We start from the raw sequence: 17,531 nt of genomic DNA, 5'->3' as shown, positions 1-17,531 counted from the left end.
AATTGAAATCTAATATAATGTTTCTGCTCCCAAAGAAGTCAAAGAGAAGTTTGCTGCTCATTTTCGGCAAAAGAGAATCAAACCCAGTTCAATGAGTATTTTGTGGTACCAGCTGGGTTTGTATCTAGACTCATACCATAAAAAACAAAATTAATGTTGTAACTGGCACAAAGTGACTGTGATTAACCATAATTTGTGTTCTTTATTGAAAGTTGATTGTCTGCATGCTAAAAGCTGTGAAATTGTGCAATAAGCCATAATTAAATAATGAAAGAGAGTAAACAACTAGTTAAGTGTGATTTGGTGCAGTGAGAAGCACAAGGTGATTTTTAAATTTTTATTAGCACAAAGCAAGAAAAACCACAAATATAACCACATAACTTCTGTTTTAATGAGTCCACTGTGATCATTTGTAAACCTCCACCAAAGAGCAGCTTGCTCTACGGAAAAACAATGCTAATACTAAATATGGACTATAGAGGCCCTGCGTGATTGCCTTAGTCACATATGTAGTGCTTCAAAGTCAAGGACACTACATGTGTGAGTATGAGGCAGGATTCAACTCTGAATACATACGTAACTGTAGTGTGCTACTTCTATGATAGTTTAATTCCCAGCATAGGGCATTTTGTTTTGTTTTGTTTTGTTTTGTTTTGTTTTTGTTTTGGGGGGCATTATTTTTTTTACTGTAGCTTTATAGAAACTGCCATCACACATTAAACCCTGATGGCAGGTATTTAGCATTTTGCTATTTGCAAGTTATGCCATACCACATTTTTTATCCCGTAAAATACAATTGTAATGTCACTGCGTTGTATGCAGTGCTACAGCACAACTACGTTTCTAATGCACGCTTTAAAAAGCTCATTGCTTGTTTGGATATTGCCAATTGTTTATGTGCAACAAAACTACAACTATAGCTCATTTCTATTATTTTATTTGTCAGATTTATGGTTCTCAAGCTTTACTTTGTGCTGGATTTTCCAGCTTTAGAGGTTTTTATTCCTTTCTAAGCATCTGGTCTAGGATGGCGGTATTGGTCTTGGTTTGGCCTGGGAAGGTTTAATCTCAGGCAGTTTTTCCCCATGTCCATACACACTTACAGTGACATCCACTGTTTCTCCACCATACTTATTCTTGACATTGATGCTATATTTGCCTGAATCCTCTGAGGAAACTCCCTTGATCGTTAAGCTGGCAAACTTTCCTTGCTCCAGTGAAACTACTAAGTGCTCATTAAGTTCAAGTTGCTTGTCATTCTTAAACCAGACTACTTCAGGATCAGGATTTCCAAACACCGAGCAGGTTAGATTCAGAGTCTAAAGAAAAGAAAAATCACATTAGGCATCAGTCAATTTAGGCCTTTTTTTTTTGGTCATAATGTTGTCAGGATGCTTTTCATAGTTTCATAGTTATTAGAGGGTAGAAGGGACCTTACAGGTCATTGGGTCCAGCCCCCCTGCACTTTCCAATAAATCTTCAACTTTGCTAATTAATGTGAACCAAATATTTAGATATGTGAGGACTGAATATACAGATACATGAAGTATATGCCTAAGGATTCTTCCTTCAGATTCAGCCTTTCCTCCATCTTACAGATAACTCTGATGCAACAATAGCCTAAAGGTAATAGTGGCTGAAGATGGCAAGTTGAATGATCATTGCAGTCATGCTGGCAGCAGACTCCTGACAAGCCATTAGTTTAACATGATGTTCAGACAATGATACATTTAAAAGCATCCTTGAAGTTTCTCCATACACAGCTGGGAAGAGTATTGCCTAAACCAATTCAGACCTAGACCTCCTACAAAGCTTTTTTGAGAAATTTAAGATGTTATTATGAAAGCAATCAATACTGTAGTCTTTCCAGGATTCTATGCTCTAATGGTTAAACATTGACATTTTAAGAAGAATAAATAACACATGCCTATATCTTTGTTTTTTACACTAGTATGTGTGTGTGTTTGTATGTGCATATAAATAAGCAAATTTAGATTATTCTGGTTGGATAAAGTACATTAATAACCTGCAAAATCACTTCACATTGTCCTTTAAGAAATGTTAGTAAAGCCTTGTTATTTATGTACATATATATGCGCATAAATATCATTATATTAAGATAAAGTTCAATCCTGTTGTACTTACTTTTATAACTTTATTTTGCCTAGCTTTATATCACCTTATATCTACCTTTATCTTGCTTTTGTGTCTTATCATCTTATCTTGGAAACATTTAGGAAAAAATCATAGATTTACAATTTTGCTTCCCATAATTGATTTCATTTCTCTCTGATCTGAGAAGGTAGAAATATCTTCTTCATAGATGTGCATGCTGTAAATAATCTATTAAATGTTCATGCAGGATCAGGCCTCCATGGTAAATCGGAGTAAACTTGTGCCAATAATAAAGATTATTCATACCTTCTTTTCCATTATAGTGACCACATCAGGCAAGCCTCCTATAACTTTACCACGATCTAGGAATTGAAAATACAAACATTATACAAGTTAACGAGCAACTATTTTTCATAAACATGTTTATATTTTTAATTCTTAATGCAATTTTTGTCATTAGCATTGATAGTCAAAATGGAAGTTCAACACAGTTGCAGACTTTTGGGATGTAATATCTGAGCTCTGGGGAAATAATTCATTCTCTCTATGCAGGACAGAAGAAATTGTACATATTTATGGGTTTATAATGAAAGCAGTACAGGCTTTGAAAGCAACAAGATGAATCATTTGTCCCTAGCAAAAATATGTTCTACTGCTTCCAACAACAGTTAGATAAATATTTTGCTAAAAGGATCAGTAGTGAGATAACACTACATTTTACATTTTAAATTTTACATTTTAAATTTAATTAATCATCATGTCACAAAGTCAACACCACTCTGTAATAAAGAAAAAAAAGTTCTCACAGCTTAACAGCTAAATGATTCTGGCTTTCATTTTGTAGATGCAAGAAAGCAGCTCAGCAGAGGCTCACCCACCCATTTCACACTTGCCATGTTTCTTTTGCAATTAAAGACAACCCCAAACAGAACGTTAAAACATCAAATCAAATTCTATAGCAGTGGGTGTGTTATGCTGTCATTGAACTATAAGAACCATAATACCTTGGCCCTAGATTTGCTCTTAAAAGCCAGGAAGATGGAAGGAAATTATTTCTTACAAAATGTGCAGTATACTCACTCTTCTCGGCAAAAGCAGCTGCCCTAAAGTTAGAGGTAGGGAGGAAGAAAAAAAACACATTAATGTCAGGTTACTGATAGAATGCTATCCTGTGTAATTTAGGCACTATGCAAACTGCAAAGTAAAAGAAAAAAAACAGAACTTACTTGAGTCTCTGGAATTCTGCATATGCTTCATCAAAAGCTGTAATGAAATATTGTTATGCATTATTTGAAATGAAATGTAGCTTTTATCTGTGAGTAAATAGAAATTTCATTAATACCTATGTTAATATCCTTTTCTTTTAAAACCTTTTAAAATGTATGTTACACCATACTGAAATCTGAAATGACAGCTACATGTATAGAACCAAGCTCAGCCCTAGTGAAAATGAATTTAAGAATAAGGAAGCAAGTAAAATTTTACAACTTGGCTAAATTTGACCACTAGCTTTCTATTTTTCCAATAATTCTTCCAGTTAAAGCAGTTTATAAAAATCCACCGTGCATTATGACTACCATATATTCAATATTCTACCTTGTCCAGATAGATCAAGTATGCGCTTATGGGATTCTTTGCCATCAAAGATTTCAAAGGTGTATTTCCCTTTATCCTTTTCAGTAGGTTCACATATCTGCATCCAGGCAACCTCTTCACTACCTCCAATCCTCATCTTTTCACTAGAAGAAATCTTAGCTTCCCTTGAAAAATGAAAAGAAATAGGTTTGAAAATGTTTTTGATGCATATTCTCCTTAGCATATCCAGCTATAAAGGTTATAAAGGATGACATATTGCTCATAAAATTACAAATAAATTGCAACCACTGAGAGCAATTTCACAGTGGATTCTTTCCCTCCCAGTGTGGCTGTAACATATTTTTGAAGCATCAAAGATAATATAATAAGGTCTGTGTTCATGTACCAACACCACATACACAGAAGTGATGGAATTGTATTTCCTTCTGGTCATCTAAGTAGATTTTTTGCCATTTATATGACATTTTTGGCACTAACATCCATGTAGCAATTCTATTTCCCAGCAGCATGTGCATATGTACTGTGTGTGCAGGCTGAGCATGGGCAGTAGGATAGGCAGTGCCTGGCCATGTATGCAGTTATGTGTGCATACCCGTTGTGGGCATATACCAGCATCCCCAGCCTGGAAGTATAGGCAGATAGAAACCCATAATTAGAAGGTTCAGAATCAGACAGAGAACTTACCCTTCCATATTTTAGCCTCAATAACTGAGTGATTAGGGCATACACTTGGATGCCGAAAACCCAGACCTCCTCTGCCTTAGGGCAGGTTTGCACCTTTCTCTCTACAACATACCACTCTAACCAGCACATTCCTGGTTGGGCATTATCCACCACCTTCTGTGCTCCCTTCAGCAGCCAAGAGAGTTTCAGGAAAAAGGATTAAGCCAGATGGTGTATGGCTCAATAAGATGGAAGCTGCTCTGGAAAGAAGAGAGGCCCTGGTTTCTACCTGGGCCTCCTCACCCCCAGTAATGCAGAAACATTCCTCTGTCCATTTTTCTGTGTTAAAAGTACTTTTCTGGAAAGTCTCTGAAAGGCATATTCAACCCATTTCAGGGTGAGGGGATAAGTGTGTGGGGGGCCAGGCAAACCCAAGATGCCTGACTTTCCAGATAAGTGCCCTAACTACTCAGATATTAAGACCAAAACAACGGAGGGTCTTCCTCTATTTTGGTTCCAGGACTTGAACTCAGGCTGACAGAAGATGTTAAGGCAGTTGTATAACTGGATCCTGAGGGATTTTATGCTCCGTTCCCCAAATCCACAACCTGTCATGTCATGTGTACAGGGCAGGTTGCAGAACTCTGAAATGAGACATAAAATTCAACAAAAACTCATTGGGCAAATGCTCGCTGTCAGCATGAGGGGACACCTACATCTGGAGAGTGAAAGCTCCCTGCTCTCCAGCTAACCCCCCCTCCTTCCCGCACATGGAAGCAGCAGCTGGGGAGCCAGGAGTCATCTACACCAAGGTACTTCTTCTATAGGTACTCAGAAACGTAGAAAGAAGTCATGTACCTGGACTTCCCAGCTACGTGCCCATTTTTTAATGGTCCAAGTTACCATAAGCTTGACATCACGGAGCCTTTCCCTGTTGGCATAATGGCACTCTGGACCTTTAAAAATGGGTGGGTCCCCTGGCTGAATGCCCACCTACTCTATAAAGTTCCCTGGGTGCTAGAAGCCTGATGCTGGGGAGAGGTTCCCTGATATGGGCTCATGGCACCCCAGACCTGTAAAAAGCAGGTGGGAGTTGGGAGGCCCATATGTATGCCTACTCTTTTTATATTCCCAGGAAGGATGAGGGAGGTTTCCCATACCATGCTGCATGGCTCTAGTTTAAAGAGACACCTTCATAAACAAGTGGGGGAAGGGGGATGGGAAGGCTTCCCCAGATGACAGCACCAGGCAGCTCTTTAAAATCAGCAAGTGCAGCTGGGGATGTGGGAAATTTCTCCATTCCCTACTGTGTGTGTCAGGTGCAGCTTCCAACAGATGTGTGCAGCAAGGGATAGGAAAATCTTCTGTATCCCCAACTTCACACACTTCATCCTCCTGGGATGGGCAAGAGACAGGCAGTTTCAGGACCTGGAGTTGTTTCCAGACCACTCCCAACAATTCAGCAGGGGGTGGCTTTGTCCCTGACCCCAGGGCTGCCATATGACAGCCCTCAATACTCAGCTGAGAATCATCTGTGACATGAAGAACAACTGGTGGGTGGAGGAGGCATGTGTGATCCAGGGGCTATGCCAACCAGCATAACAGAAGTAACTTTTTCCAGGCTACCAAAACAACATACAGACCTTACTCCATTGGACAAAACCCCCTCTGATCACAGGATGGCTCCTGGCTCCCCAAGGACGATGATGCCCTCCATCTGCATTGGAAGGAGAATTTCAAACTCCTCCTTAGCTAGGAGTGCATCATATCAGAAGAGACCCTCCAAGCCATCCCAAAATGCCCTGTGGTGGATTTCCTTGGTGATCCACCAACCACTGGAGAGCAAAAGTGGGCCATCCAACGAATGAAACCCAACAAAACCTGTTGGTCAGATGGTATACCCACAGAGGTCTACCATGCTGGTGGCTTCTGGCTCATATCATGACTCCACCAGCTTATCTTCCACCTTTGGGACGAAGAGGACATCCCTGGGGATCTCAAGAATGTGACCATCATGACCGTCTACAAGAAGAGGGACAAATCTGATTGTGGGAACTACAAGGGGATTTCCCTCCTGTCCATAGCAGGTAAGATCCTGGCCTGCATTCTCCTGTACTGCCTTTGTCCCATCACCAATGAAATCCTTGTGGAAACCCAGTGTGGTTTCTGAATATCCTGGGGTACTCCAGACATGGTTTTTGTTGCAAGACAGATCCAGGAAAAATGTTGGGAGCAAAATCAAGAACTGTTCCTCATCTTCATTGACCTGACCAAGGTGTTTGATTCCTTAAATCATGAAGCTTTGTGAACCATCCTCCAATGCCTTGGCTGCCCACTGAAGTTAGTCACCATGCTGAGGCTCCTGCGTGATGATACGACCACCTGAGTGGAAGATCAGCCAAGGGGACACAGCAGCCCCCTTGGCTCTGCAGGGAACTAGTGGACCTCCTACATCTGAAAAGGAAGACCTACAAAGGATGGAGGACTGGATCCACCTCCAAGGAGGAATATTCTGCACTGGTCCGGGCCTGCAGGGAGTGAACCAGGAAAGCCAAGGCTGTGACTGAACTCCAACTAGCTATAAGTATTAAGAACAATAAAAAGTCCCTTTTTAGATATGTGGGGAGCCAGAGGAAAAGCAAGGGTAACATTGAACCCCTGCTCAACCAGACGGGACAACTGACAACTGATGCCCAGGAAAAAGCCAACTTGCTAAATGGGTATTTGCATCAGTTTTTTACCAGTCCCAAAGGATGCCCCTGTCCATTACAGGATGGGAATGCCTGGGTGAGAGTGATTCCTTACCCTTACCCTCTATCAATGCTGACCTTGTGAAGGAACACCTTGAGAGGCTGGACAACTTCAAGTCAGCCAGCCCTGACAGTTTACACCCCAGGGTACTCAAGTAGGCTGGCAAGCATCATAGCTCAGCCCCTGCCATGGATCTTCAAAAACTCCTGGTGCTCTGGTGAAGTGCCTGAAGATTGGAAGAAGGCCAACATGGTGCCTATCTTCAAGAAAGGGAGGAAAGTGGATCTGGCAAACTACAGGCCCATCAGTCTGACCTCTATCCCGGGGAAGGTCTTAGAAAAGATTATGAAAGATGCCATTCTTAACAGACTGGCCAATGGCAGAATCCTGAGGGATAGCCAGCATGGGTTTGTTGAGGTCTTGCTTGACCTACCTTATTTCCTTTTACAACCAAGTGACCTATCACCTGGACAAGGGAGAAGAGAATGATGTTGTATATCCTGACTTTAAAAAAGCCTTCAATCTAGTATCCCTCTCAGCAAAACTGCCTAACTGCAGCCTTGGCTTTGTCATGATCCACTGACTGGGGAACTGGCTCCGTGGTCAGACCAAGAGAGTGGTGGCTAATGGAAGTCAATAGTCATGGTGCACTGTGATCAGTGGGGTCCCCCAAGCCACTGTCCTTGGGCCAACACTATTCAACATCTTCATTAATGATGTGGACATTGGTATCAGAAGTGGACTGGCCAAGTTCACCAACGACACCAAACTTTGGGGTAAAGCGTCCACACCTGAGGACAGGAGGGTGATCCAGGCTGACCTTCACAGGCTCAGGAAATGGGCAGATGAGAACCTGATGGTGTTTAACACCAAAAACTGCAAGGTTCTCCCCCTTGGGAAGAAAAAGCTACAGCATGCTTATAGGCTTGGCAGTTCCACTCTGGGTAGCACTACAGACGAAAGGGACTTGGGGGTCATGACTGACCACAAGATGGACATGAGCCATCAGTGTGATGCTGTGACTAGTAAAGTGAGCAAAACACTGGCTTGCATCCATAGATGCTTCTCAAGCAAATCCCAAGATGTCATTCTCCTGTTGTACTCGGCCTTGGTGAGGCCGCAGCTGGAGTACTGTGTCCAGTTTTGGGCTCCACAATTCAAAACCAACGTGGAGAAACTTGAGAGAGTCCAGAGGAGATCCACGCACATGATCAGAGCATGATTTGCCAGCAGCATGTGCATATGTACTGTGTGTGCAGAGGTCAGGAGAACAGACCTTATGATGAGAGGCTAAGAACTATGGCTTCAGCCTGGAAAAGTGCAGGCTCAGGGATGATCTGGTGGCTGCCTATAAGTTTATAAGGGGTCCTCACCAGGATCTGGGGGAACATCTCTTCACCAGAGCGCCCCAAGGGATGACAAGGTCAAATGGTCACCAACTCCTCCTTGACTGTTTCAGGGTGGACATAAGGAAGAACTTCTTTACTGTCCAAGCCCCCCAAGATCTGGAATAGACTGCCGCTGGAGGTGGTTCAAGCACCTACTTTGAATGCCTTCAAGAAAAATTTGGATTTATATCTTGCTGACATCCTGCCCCTGGGGCAGTGGGCTAGACTCGATGATCTTCTGAGGTCCCTTCCAGCCCTAACATCTATGAAATCTATGAAATCTATGACAATCTGAAATCAATGCCTTCCACATCTGGACCAGGGTCAAACAAGGTGGTGTGATCGCCCCCACCCTGTTCACCACCTACCTTACCAGCATCATCCACCTCATCCAAGATGATCTACCATCAGGCGTCAATATCCAGTATCAACTGGACAGGAAGCTTTTCAATCTTGGGCACTTATGGGCAAAAATGAAACTCACCACCAAGGACATCCATGACCTTCAGTTTGCAAATGATTGCTGCATGATGGCTCACTCGGCACAGGATGTGCAAGTGACCTTAGATCTCTTCAACACTTCATATAAAAGACTTGGTCTGTCCTTGAATGTTGTCAAGCTGAAGGTTCTCCACCAACCCACCCCAGGCCAGCTGAACATCCCTCGCACTATCCACTTAGATGGGGAGGCTCTGAAGTATATGGAGCACTTTCCATATCTTGGAAGCCACCCTCACCAGATTCTGTTTTCGCAGATCTCCATTGGCTAACATTCAAAGGGCGGCCAAAGGAAATGGTACAAAGACACACTCAAGATCTCCCTCGAGCACGGAGGCATTGACACCAACAGCTGGGAGGAGCAAGTTCCTGACTGTTCAGTGTGGTGTCACCTAGTCCACCAAAGTGCACACCACTTCAAGGCCCAGTGACTTAATACTGAGGAAGAACGGTGGTGGCGGAGGAAGGAGAAGAAGACCAACCCAGGGCTGTGATTCCCACTCCCCGACACAACAGCATGCCCCCATTGCTGAAGAATGTGTGTATCCAGAATTAGGCTTCTCAGTCACCTGAGGACCCATCAAGCCTGACAGACTTCATCCTCAACTCCAAGGGACTACCAACAATGACAACTCAGCTAAGAATCAGGATTCAGCTGATTGTCAACACTGGAACCAGGGCAGTCCCCACCCAGGTTCCAAACCAAGGTCTGCCCAGGTTGCAATGCTGATAATTACCCAATTATCAGTGTTAGGATGATGTGGCAGGCCACATGTTTAATTTATGAAGCAATATAAACCAGCTACAAAGATGTTACACATTTTTGAGTAATATCTTTCTGTCTTGTTTTCCATATTACGTTACCATAAATTCAATGAACCTATGGTATGATCAACATGTTAATTGCAGCTGAAATATAACATGTGCCAGGGGCCTCAGATCTGTAAATGTCAGCTATGCATGCAAAGTTACACATCTGGGAAATTATGCTTGTGAATAAATACCAAAAATACCAGTTACAGAATCAAAAGACTAATGGGAAATAGATCTCCACCACAGCTTGGATGTCCACATATACATGTACATGTACATATGCATATACATGTATATATACATATATATTTTTCTTATTTTGAAACCTGTAGCCCACAATGGAATAAATCCTAATGATAAACCTGCTTGATGTGGGCAGGGGAGGTTGGGGCATTAGCAAATGATGGCTGTTTCACAATGTATAGGATCCCTTTTCTCTTGCCTATATGAATGCACTTGAAGTAAGTTATTACTAAAATAGTAAGAGTGACTTCATGAGGTTTTTCTCCACAGGAGGGTGAATCTATGCCATGAAAGGATCAGTTTTTAATCTGAATGCAGGCAAAACTACTATTGGAAATATCTGATGGTTCTGTCTGAGGTTTGCCTTGGTTTTTCTATGGGTCTCTAAGAAGCAGTATGTTGGATTGCAGCTATTACCAGATCCCTTACTATGGAATATGTCCTCTTGGTGCCTCCATGTTGGTATCCCCCCATATCTCTTCCCCCCTCACTTGTTTGTAAATATTCATGACTGTTGGTGATGTCTCTGCATGTATTGGAACACCAAGCTGATGCATACCTTTCTGAGCAAAGATTGGAATCCATCTATGCTTTGTCATAAGGCAACAAATATGGGATGGTACCATGAACATAAGAACATAAGAGCCATTTACTAGGTCAAACCATAAGTCCATTTTGTCCAGTATCCTCTGTCACACAGTGGCTGGGGATCATGGAATCACGGAATCTAACAGTTGGAAGAGACCTCAGGAGGTCATCTAGACCAACCCCTTGCTCAGAGTAGGATAACCCCCAACTAGAGCATCCCAGCCAAAGCTTTGTCTAGCCGGGTCTTGAAAACCTCCAGGAATATGATGATATGAAGATATGATGATACTATTATAGATTATTCAGTCAGATCTATAATTGCTTATTACTGGGTGCGTCTACACATACCCCTATGGCGCCATTATTACCTTTTGGAAGTACTAAATGACAGCGCAGTAACAGCCCATACTGCCAGTGGTGTATGGTTATTTTTAGGCCTACATTGTCATAGCGACACACTGTACTGAGGGAGCACATTACTACAGTGACATAGCGGCAGCATCATAGTTGCTGCCTGCAGACACTATATCGCCATAGTGCACTGCTACAGCAATGTAGCATCACATGTAGACATCTATGTATTTATGTTTATTTCTGTAAACCTCTGTGACAAGAATTAGGGCATGCTCAACGTGTGGTCCTGGATGTAACAGGTCCCCCAGACCCCTAGGGATGCACATATTACCAGGGTCTTTGAACCTGGAATGAAGTTTTCTAAAAAGCAGGAATTATTAGCTCAGGTGCAATACCACACTGATGTAGCTATACTAATTCTGATTCCAGTGCTAAGGCATGTATAGCTAAGCCAGCAATCTCTGTCAGGTGCTGCCTTGCACGGTATGGAATCTCCATAAATGGATTAGCATGTCCACAACTAGCTCAAGATATCTCTACACGTGAGTACTATGTAGACATATCCTAACTCTATTTGCTATAGTTACAGTTGCAGGATAACTGTCTCATACATAATTTTCCAAAACAAATTATCTTGTTAAGATGAATCCTTTCACACTTGCAGGATGTTAAAAATGTAAAAACATATTAGTTTTGATCCCAAGTTAAAAGGTAGCCTAAATATAGTCATTTTCTACTTTAAAATAATGCAAGATTTTTTTCAAGCAACTAAAAAATTCTGAATTCTTACGTGACTTCCAAATAATCACTGCTGCTCAAATAATCTCTGTGACCAACAGACATTGTTAGAAAAATATGTGCTAGGAAATTATATAGATATCAGAGATTATATTGTGCCATTCTTTTAAAGCAAACTCCTCTCCTCTTCCAGAAGTGATGTTTTTTAAGAAAACACCCTGATTGCATGGTATCACCATATCATTATACACGAAAATTCTCCTTGACTCCAATTCTCCAACTCTAAAAAAGTTTACCTGTTGAATTAAACATGATTCTTTTTTTCTTTAACTAAGTTTTAAAATTATGAAGACAGAGTTAGTCAAATAAATAGCTTGTACAAACAATGGATCTGGCCTCTGACCTATAGAGAACTACTTGGATAAGAAAGGGATTTTTTCCTTAGCTCTTACTCCTTTTACAAAAAAAGTCAGCCTATCTCACTAGACCAAATTAGATACCTGGATGGAAACTGTGCTATGTTCCACATGGTGCAATGAATGGGTGACTGCATGCTGGTTTTAGGATTTGTATTGTGCTCCCTGCTATGCAGCATAGTGGATGATTCAGTACTGACTGGGCATTTGCATACTAAGCTACATGCTGTGCTGAAGGCAGTAAGAAAAACAGGGACTAACTAGCCTCTCTGTCTTCCCGAAATGGTTATTCAGAGCTTAATTCAAAACAGTCTTTGATTAGACTCATAATATAATAACAATTCTAGCTTAAAATAATTATATTCAAAAGAGAATACCGGTTTGCTTTTTGTCTTAACTATATCTATTTCTATACAAACTGGATAAGAGCTTGAAGTCATTTGCCTTGAAAGCTCAGGAAGCTTTACTGGGCGCCAAGGGTAAATACTTTTTTTGCTTTCTCTGTCAAATTAATGACACACTTGCTCAAAGGGCAGAACTTATTTGATACAAAACTCAAGTTTTGAAGACTATTTCATATTCTTCATAGATGTTCTCCTTGGACTCCTCAATTGACCATTGCTACTTCTGCACCATCCCTATATCTTTTCATGGAAATTCATGTCAGTGTAAAACAGAACTAATGGAATAGTGAACCAGACCCTCCCCGTATGTCCAGGTCAGTCTGTATTTCCTGTTCCCATTGGTGGTTACTACAAATTTATTAGGTCTGTGACACTCCTTACTTTATGTTCTACATAGAAATAAGTCCTGAATTTAAACATGAAAGAAGCTGCTGAAACTATACAAAGTTATTCTGATAGTAGTTTTAACATTGTGAATTATTCAAAAAATATGATATTACCCAGTTTCATCTAATTTAAGACCGGATCAGATAATTCTCAAAAGGAGGGGAAGCATGTAGAACTATTTTAGATCTCACAAGATTCTGTGAACCACTTGTGTTATGCTTTGTTATTATACAGCTTTTTTATTTAAAAAAATAGAACAAGGAATTGCCATTTCACTTTGCTCTGCACTATAACTATGAATGGGAAGAACAACAGACATAAACTGCCCATCAGATAACTGTTATTGAGCATCTTACTAAACTATGAACCATATATACAATATGGAAGAAGGCAAATGCTCTAGAGGTAGAGAATACAGGATTGGAGCTCTGTAGATATTCTGTTCCTCACTCTGCCATAGACTTCCCATGTGACACTGAGCATGGCTGTGCGGTGCCACAAACACTTCTGCAGTGCTGCATACCACACAATTAGATGTTCTCCACACTACTAGGATTTGCTGCCCATGCATGCGCTGCTCTGGGCTTTTTTCTGCAGGTTTTTTTGGCCCCTGGATATCCAGTGGGCAAAAAAAAATGCAGGAAAAAAACCCAGAGCAACACATGTGCAAGCAGTGCACACCACTGAAAAATGGAGCCGGGACGCCTGCAGCTGCTCTGCAGCTGTCAGCCAGACTACACCTGGCAGGATCACTGCTCCTGAAGCCCCAGAAGGCCCCCAGGAGCACAGGTAAGCCTGCTGGGGTCAGCACAGTACTGGCCCCAGCCTGTGCTACCAGCCCCAGGGTAACTTGCTGTGAGCCAATGCACGTGGCACGGGCATTCCCCGGGGACAAGTAGCTGCAGCGCAAGGTGTGCCACTGCTACTTGCCCCAGGGAACCAAACATCCACGCTTCTCTGGACCTAGTCACTGGGTAAGTAATTTACTACCTTTATACTTCAACTCTTCATTTATAAAATAGCACTTTCTTATCTTCAAAGATGTTGGGAGGTTAATTAATTAATCTGTATGAATATTATATGAGTGTCACAGGAAAGTTAATAAATAAACATAAATCCTTTAGCTTTTTCCCAGGATCCATCCTGAATTAGGTCCTCTCACTAACCTCTGATACCAGTTAACTTTCATTTCCTCCATGTAGTACTTCAGGGAACACTGGAGTCTTATTCCATCTGGAGTACAATGGATCTTCAGTGGAGAAGCAGATTTACCTGTGCAACATTCAACAGATTGTGATTAAAGAGCACAGTGTACTGATTGCTAAAAGGTCAGCTGGGGCTCTCTTAATTGTTGCTCATTCAATATGTGGAGGTTACCTAACAACTGAAATTAATAATCAAGAAATTGTTCAGACCTTGGAAGCAAGGTCTTCAGTTGCCATAAAATGGTATAATATCAGTAATACAAATGGCCAATTTACACCAATTGAGTGTCTGGCCCAGTATTTATTATTTTGTTGCTATTTATTAAGATTATTACCAAAAATATTATTTTAAAAGTAATAACTATTTATATAATGACATATTGTAGGCACAATTCCAGTTGCACTTTTGCAGCTCTGTTCATTTCAGTGGAGTGACTCCTGACTTTGCACTAGAGTCAGAGGATCAGAGTTAGGCCATCTATATACATGAATAGTGACCTGTTTACAGAAGGTTAATGTGAAGAAATCCACAGCGTTAAATACACTTACAGTGTCTGAACGGAACTGAGGTGGAATAATACTTCGTTCCCCTTTAATACTGCCAATTAGTAAGGTCAAATGCCTATTCAAAAACTTAATAACATGCCCATAATAAGATATGCATCATGATGCCAAGAGATTTCCCACAGTAGCAATTGGCTTTCTCAAGCTCTAGTGATTTTAATACAAAAAATGACATGAAAATCAGAGATAGCATTTACTTACCACTGACTCTGCTCAGCGCCAGAATTATATCATCATACACTGAGAAGAAAAAAAAAGAAACATAATACCATCAAAATTTAAAATTAGATCAAAATATGGCTTTTTTATGTTTAGTTTAATTACACTGATTTGGGATATCACCACATCCTTAGGCAAGAGAGACATGAAATTACAATAGTTATGCATGACAATTTGGGGAATCTGGGTATATACAGTTTACAAATTCTGCCTGAGGTTATGAAATCGCAGCACCACTGAATACATCAATGTACATGAACTCAGCCACATACTCTCTGGGCTGTGTCATATATCTTCCAGACTAGGGATTAAAACTTGATGGGCATTTAAACTTGATGGCTGCTTTTCAAATGGGAGTATGTTGGGATAATATAATGGTTACATTTTATGTGAAACTTGTTTGTTTGTTGAGGGGTTTTCTTGGCAAGCATGCATCAGGGGCTGCATTTTGGAGAGTGGAAAATTTCCAAACAAGGTTTTAAAAATCACAAAACTCGAGATCCTTGTGGGAAGTCAGTAGATAATGCGAGTCTCCCAGAATTTATCTACACTGTGGTCTAGTGTAGAGATATATAAAACAACTCATTTAACCTAGCTTGGGTGCCAGGAGCAGCTTAGCTGGAGAAGCACAGACCTCACGATAAGCTAATTCACCATGCTCCACAGATAGGCAGCTCTCAGCACCTCATCTGGCTCATTTAGAGTTATTTCAGGTAACCAAAAGAAGCTTAAACAGGACACAGGAACATGTTCTAACAGTAGACAAATAAAGCTTCACTATCAAGCCAGAAAAGGAAGAAGGAAACTGGCTGTACCGGAGAGAGACTCCATAATCTGAAGAAGCAGCCACATAAGGAAAAGTTACTGAACTGTTGAGAAGATTCTGATTTCAAAGAACTGTCAAGAATGATTAGATGGAAAAATGCCTTTTATTAGTTTATTTTGATCTGAATATTTCTTGTGCCAACTAAAAGAGCTGCTGGTATTTAGAGAACCTACAGGTCTCATCGACGCATACGCTTTAATGTGCATTAGCTTTGCACACTAATGTGTAACAAAAAAAGGTTCTCTTTAAGTAATGCACATTAAAACAGGCTATTTTTTAATAGCTCACAAGGGAGGTACTAGATTTAGTTTACATTACCTAAAGCAGAGTTTCCTGGCTATAGGATCTAGGTCTTCAATCAAAGTCAGACCAACTGCCAAATTTCGGATCAGGAAACATTTTCTCCTGTAAGTCAGATTGCCATAGGCTGTGGCAGTGTTTGCCTTCCTTCGTAGCAGTGGTTCTCAAACTTTTAAGACTTGACACACCCCTTATTTGATTCAAAGCAGCCCTTGTATGACTCAATACACCCACCCTTCTAATTTTTTGTGAATTGAGCAGCACCCCATTTAAAAAACTAAACCATTTATTACAATGCTTGCATTCTTACAGAGGGGGCAGGCATTGGATCAGCAGTGAGGCTGAGAGAAGCTTGAGCCTGAACTTATTTCCTCACACTTGCTTGTCTCCTCACACCTTGCAGCACCCCAGGGTGCCCTGGTACACTGGTTGAGAATCACTTATCTATAGTATGGGGCAGCACCCCTTTCCTGTCGTGTTCTGAGCATGTGTTAACTTCCTACGTCCCTATCACTGCACTGGCAGGTTATTAGTAGTAACCCCAGCTCCCCCCACTTTTATGGAGGTGATTATATAGACAGCCATTGGTGTTTCAGATATTGTTCCTTGTAGCTGTTGGAGAAGGTTTTCAGTGGCAATTTGGGGGATTTCTTCAGTTAATGACTACATGTGGTTGCAGGGGATTGGGCTGGATGGCCAAGGAGGCCCATTTTAGTCCTATGTTCATTTGATCATTTCCCATTTTATCTGTTTTCAGTGAAGATGTTCATCTACCTTTAGAAGCACAGTTCATAACTTTAACATCATAAACTGAGCTTACCTTTTCCTGATACATCAAGAGTAGACACATCATGACCTCTGTCATCTGATAACGTTGCCTTATATATTCCTTGATCCTTGTTGGTCAGCTAGAAATAAAATATGACACATTTCATTAAACGAGAGCAGAAGATTTAAGCAATTCATAGACCATTTTCTATATCAGGGATCTTAGTTTGAATTGTGCTCTGACTACAGTGGCCTCTCCTAAGAGGAAGCTGGAGCTTAGGCATGCTCCATTAATATCTTTTGTATTCATATATAACATATCAGAAGACTATAATATACTGTAAGTTTATTTTGGCTTCCTATAGACAGGTTGCTTTTCCCTACTGTTCCATATATAAACACATATATGCCCTGAGGAATGTAAAAAAGTTGAAATTAATAAGATCCAAGAACTTGTTAAGTCTCATAAGACCTTAATTAACAGGTCACTTTGAGCACCCACTTGTACATTATTGGGACAAATTATTGTGATCAGAGTTAGAGAAATTTCTCTTAGGATATAATGACTACTTCTCAGATGGCTAGGTCTAAAATAAATATTAAGAGTTCATATTCTTGACTTATTCTCATTAACACACTGGATTTGGTTCAAACAGTAACTGTAGTTGAACAATAACTGAGTAATACTGACCACA

The 17,531-nt window shown here is 40.9% G+C and overlaps 1 protein-coding gene across 1 annotated transcript in view; it reads right to left on the bottom strand.

Moving 5' to 3' along the window:
* Positions 1-289: 289 nt before the first annotated feature.
* The window catches only part of MYOM2 (myomesin 2), a 108,275-nt gene continuing 91,033 nt past the window's right edge, over positions 290-17,531 (bottom strand). Inside the window, exons 30-37 of the mRNA XM_090033372.1 lie at positions 16,889-16,976; positions 14,925-14,963; positions 14,121-14,226; positions 3,712-3,875; positions 3,342-3,378; positions 3,196-3,218; positions 2,422-2,477; positions 290-1,319 (exon numbers count right to left, since the gene is read on the bottom strand). Coding sequence (XP_089889498.1) covers positions 1,023-1,319; positions 2,422-2,477; positions 3,196-3,218; positions 3,342-3,378; positions 3,712-3,875; positions 14,121-14,226; positions 14,925-14,963; positions 16,889-16,976 — 810 coding nt within the window. The 3' untranslated portion in view covers positions 290-1,022. The remainder of the gene's footprint in view (positions 1,320-2,421; positions 2,478-3,195; positions 3,219-3,341; positions 3,379-3,711; positions 3,876-14,120; positions 14,227-14,924; positions 14,964-16,888; positions 16,977-17,531) is intronic.

Source organism: Crocodylus siamensis, chromosome 1 (assembly GCF_052110815.1).
Source record: "Crocodylus siamensis isolate JL-2025a chromosome 1, ASM5211081v1, whole genome shotgun sequence".
Taxonomy (NCBI): domain Eukaryota; kingdom Metazoa; phylum Chordata; order Crocodylia; family Crocodylidae; genus Crocodylus; species Crocodylus siamensis.
Note: the sequence above shows the minus strand (reverse complement) of the source record. Positions and strands in the feature narration are given on the sequence as shown.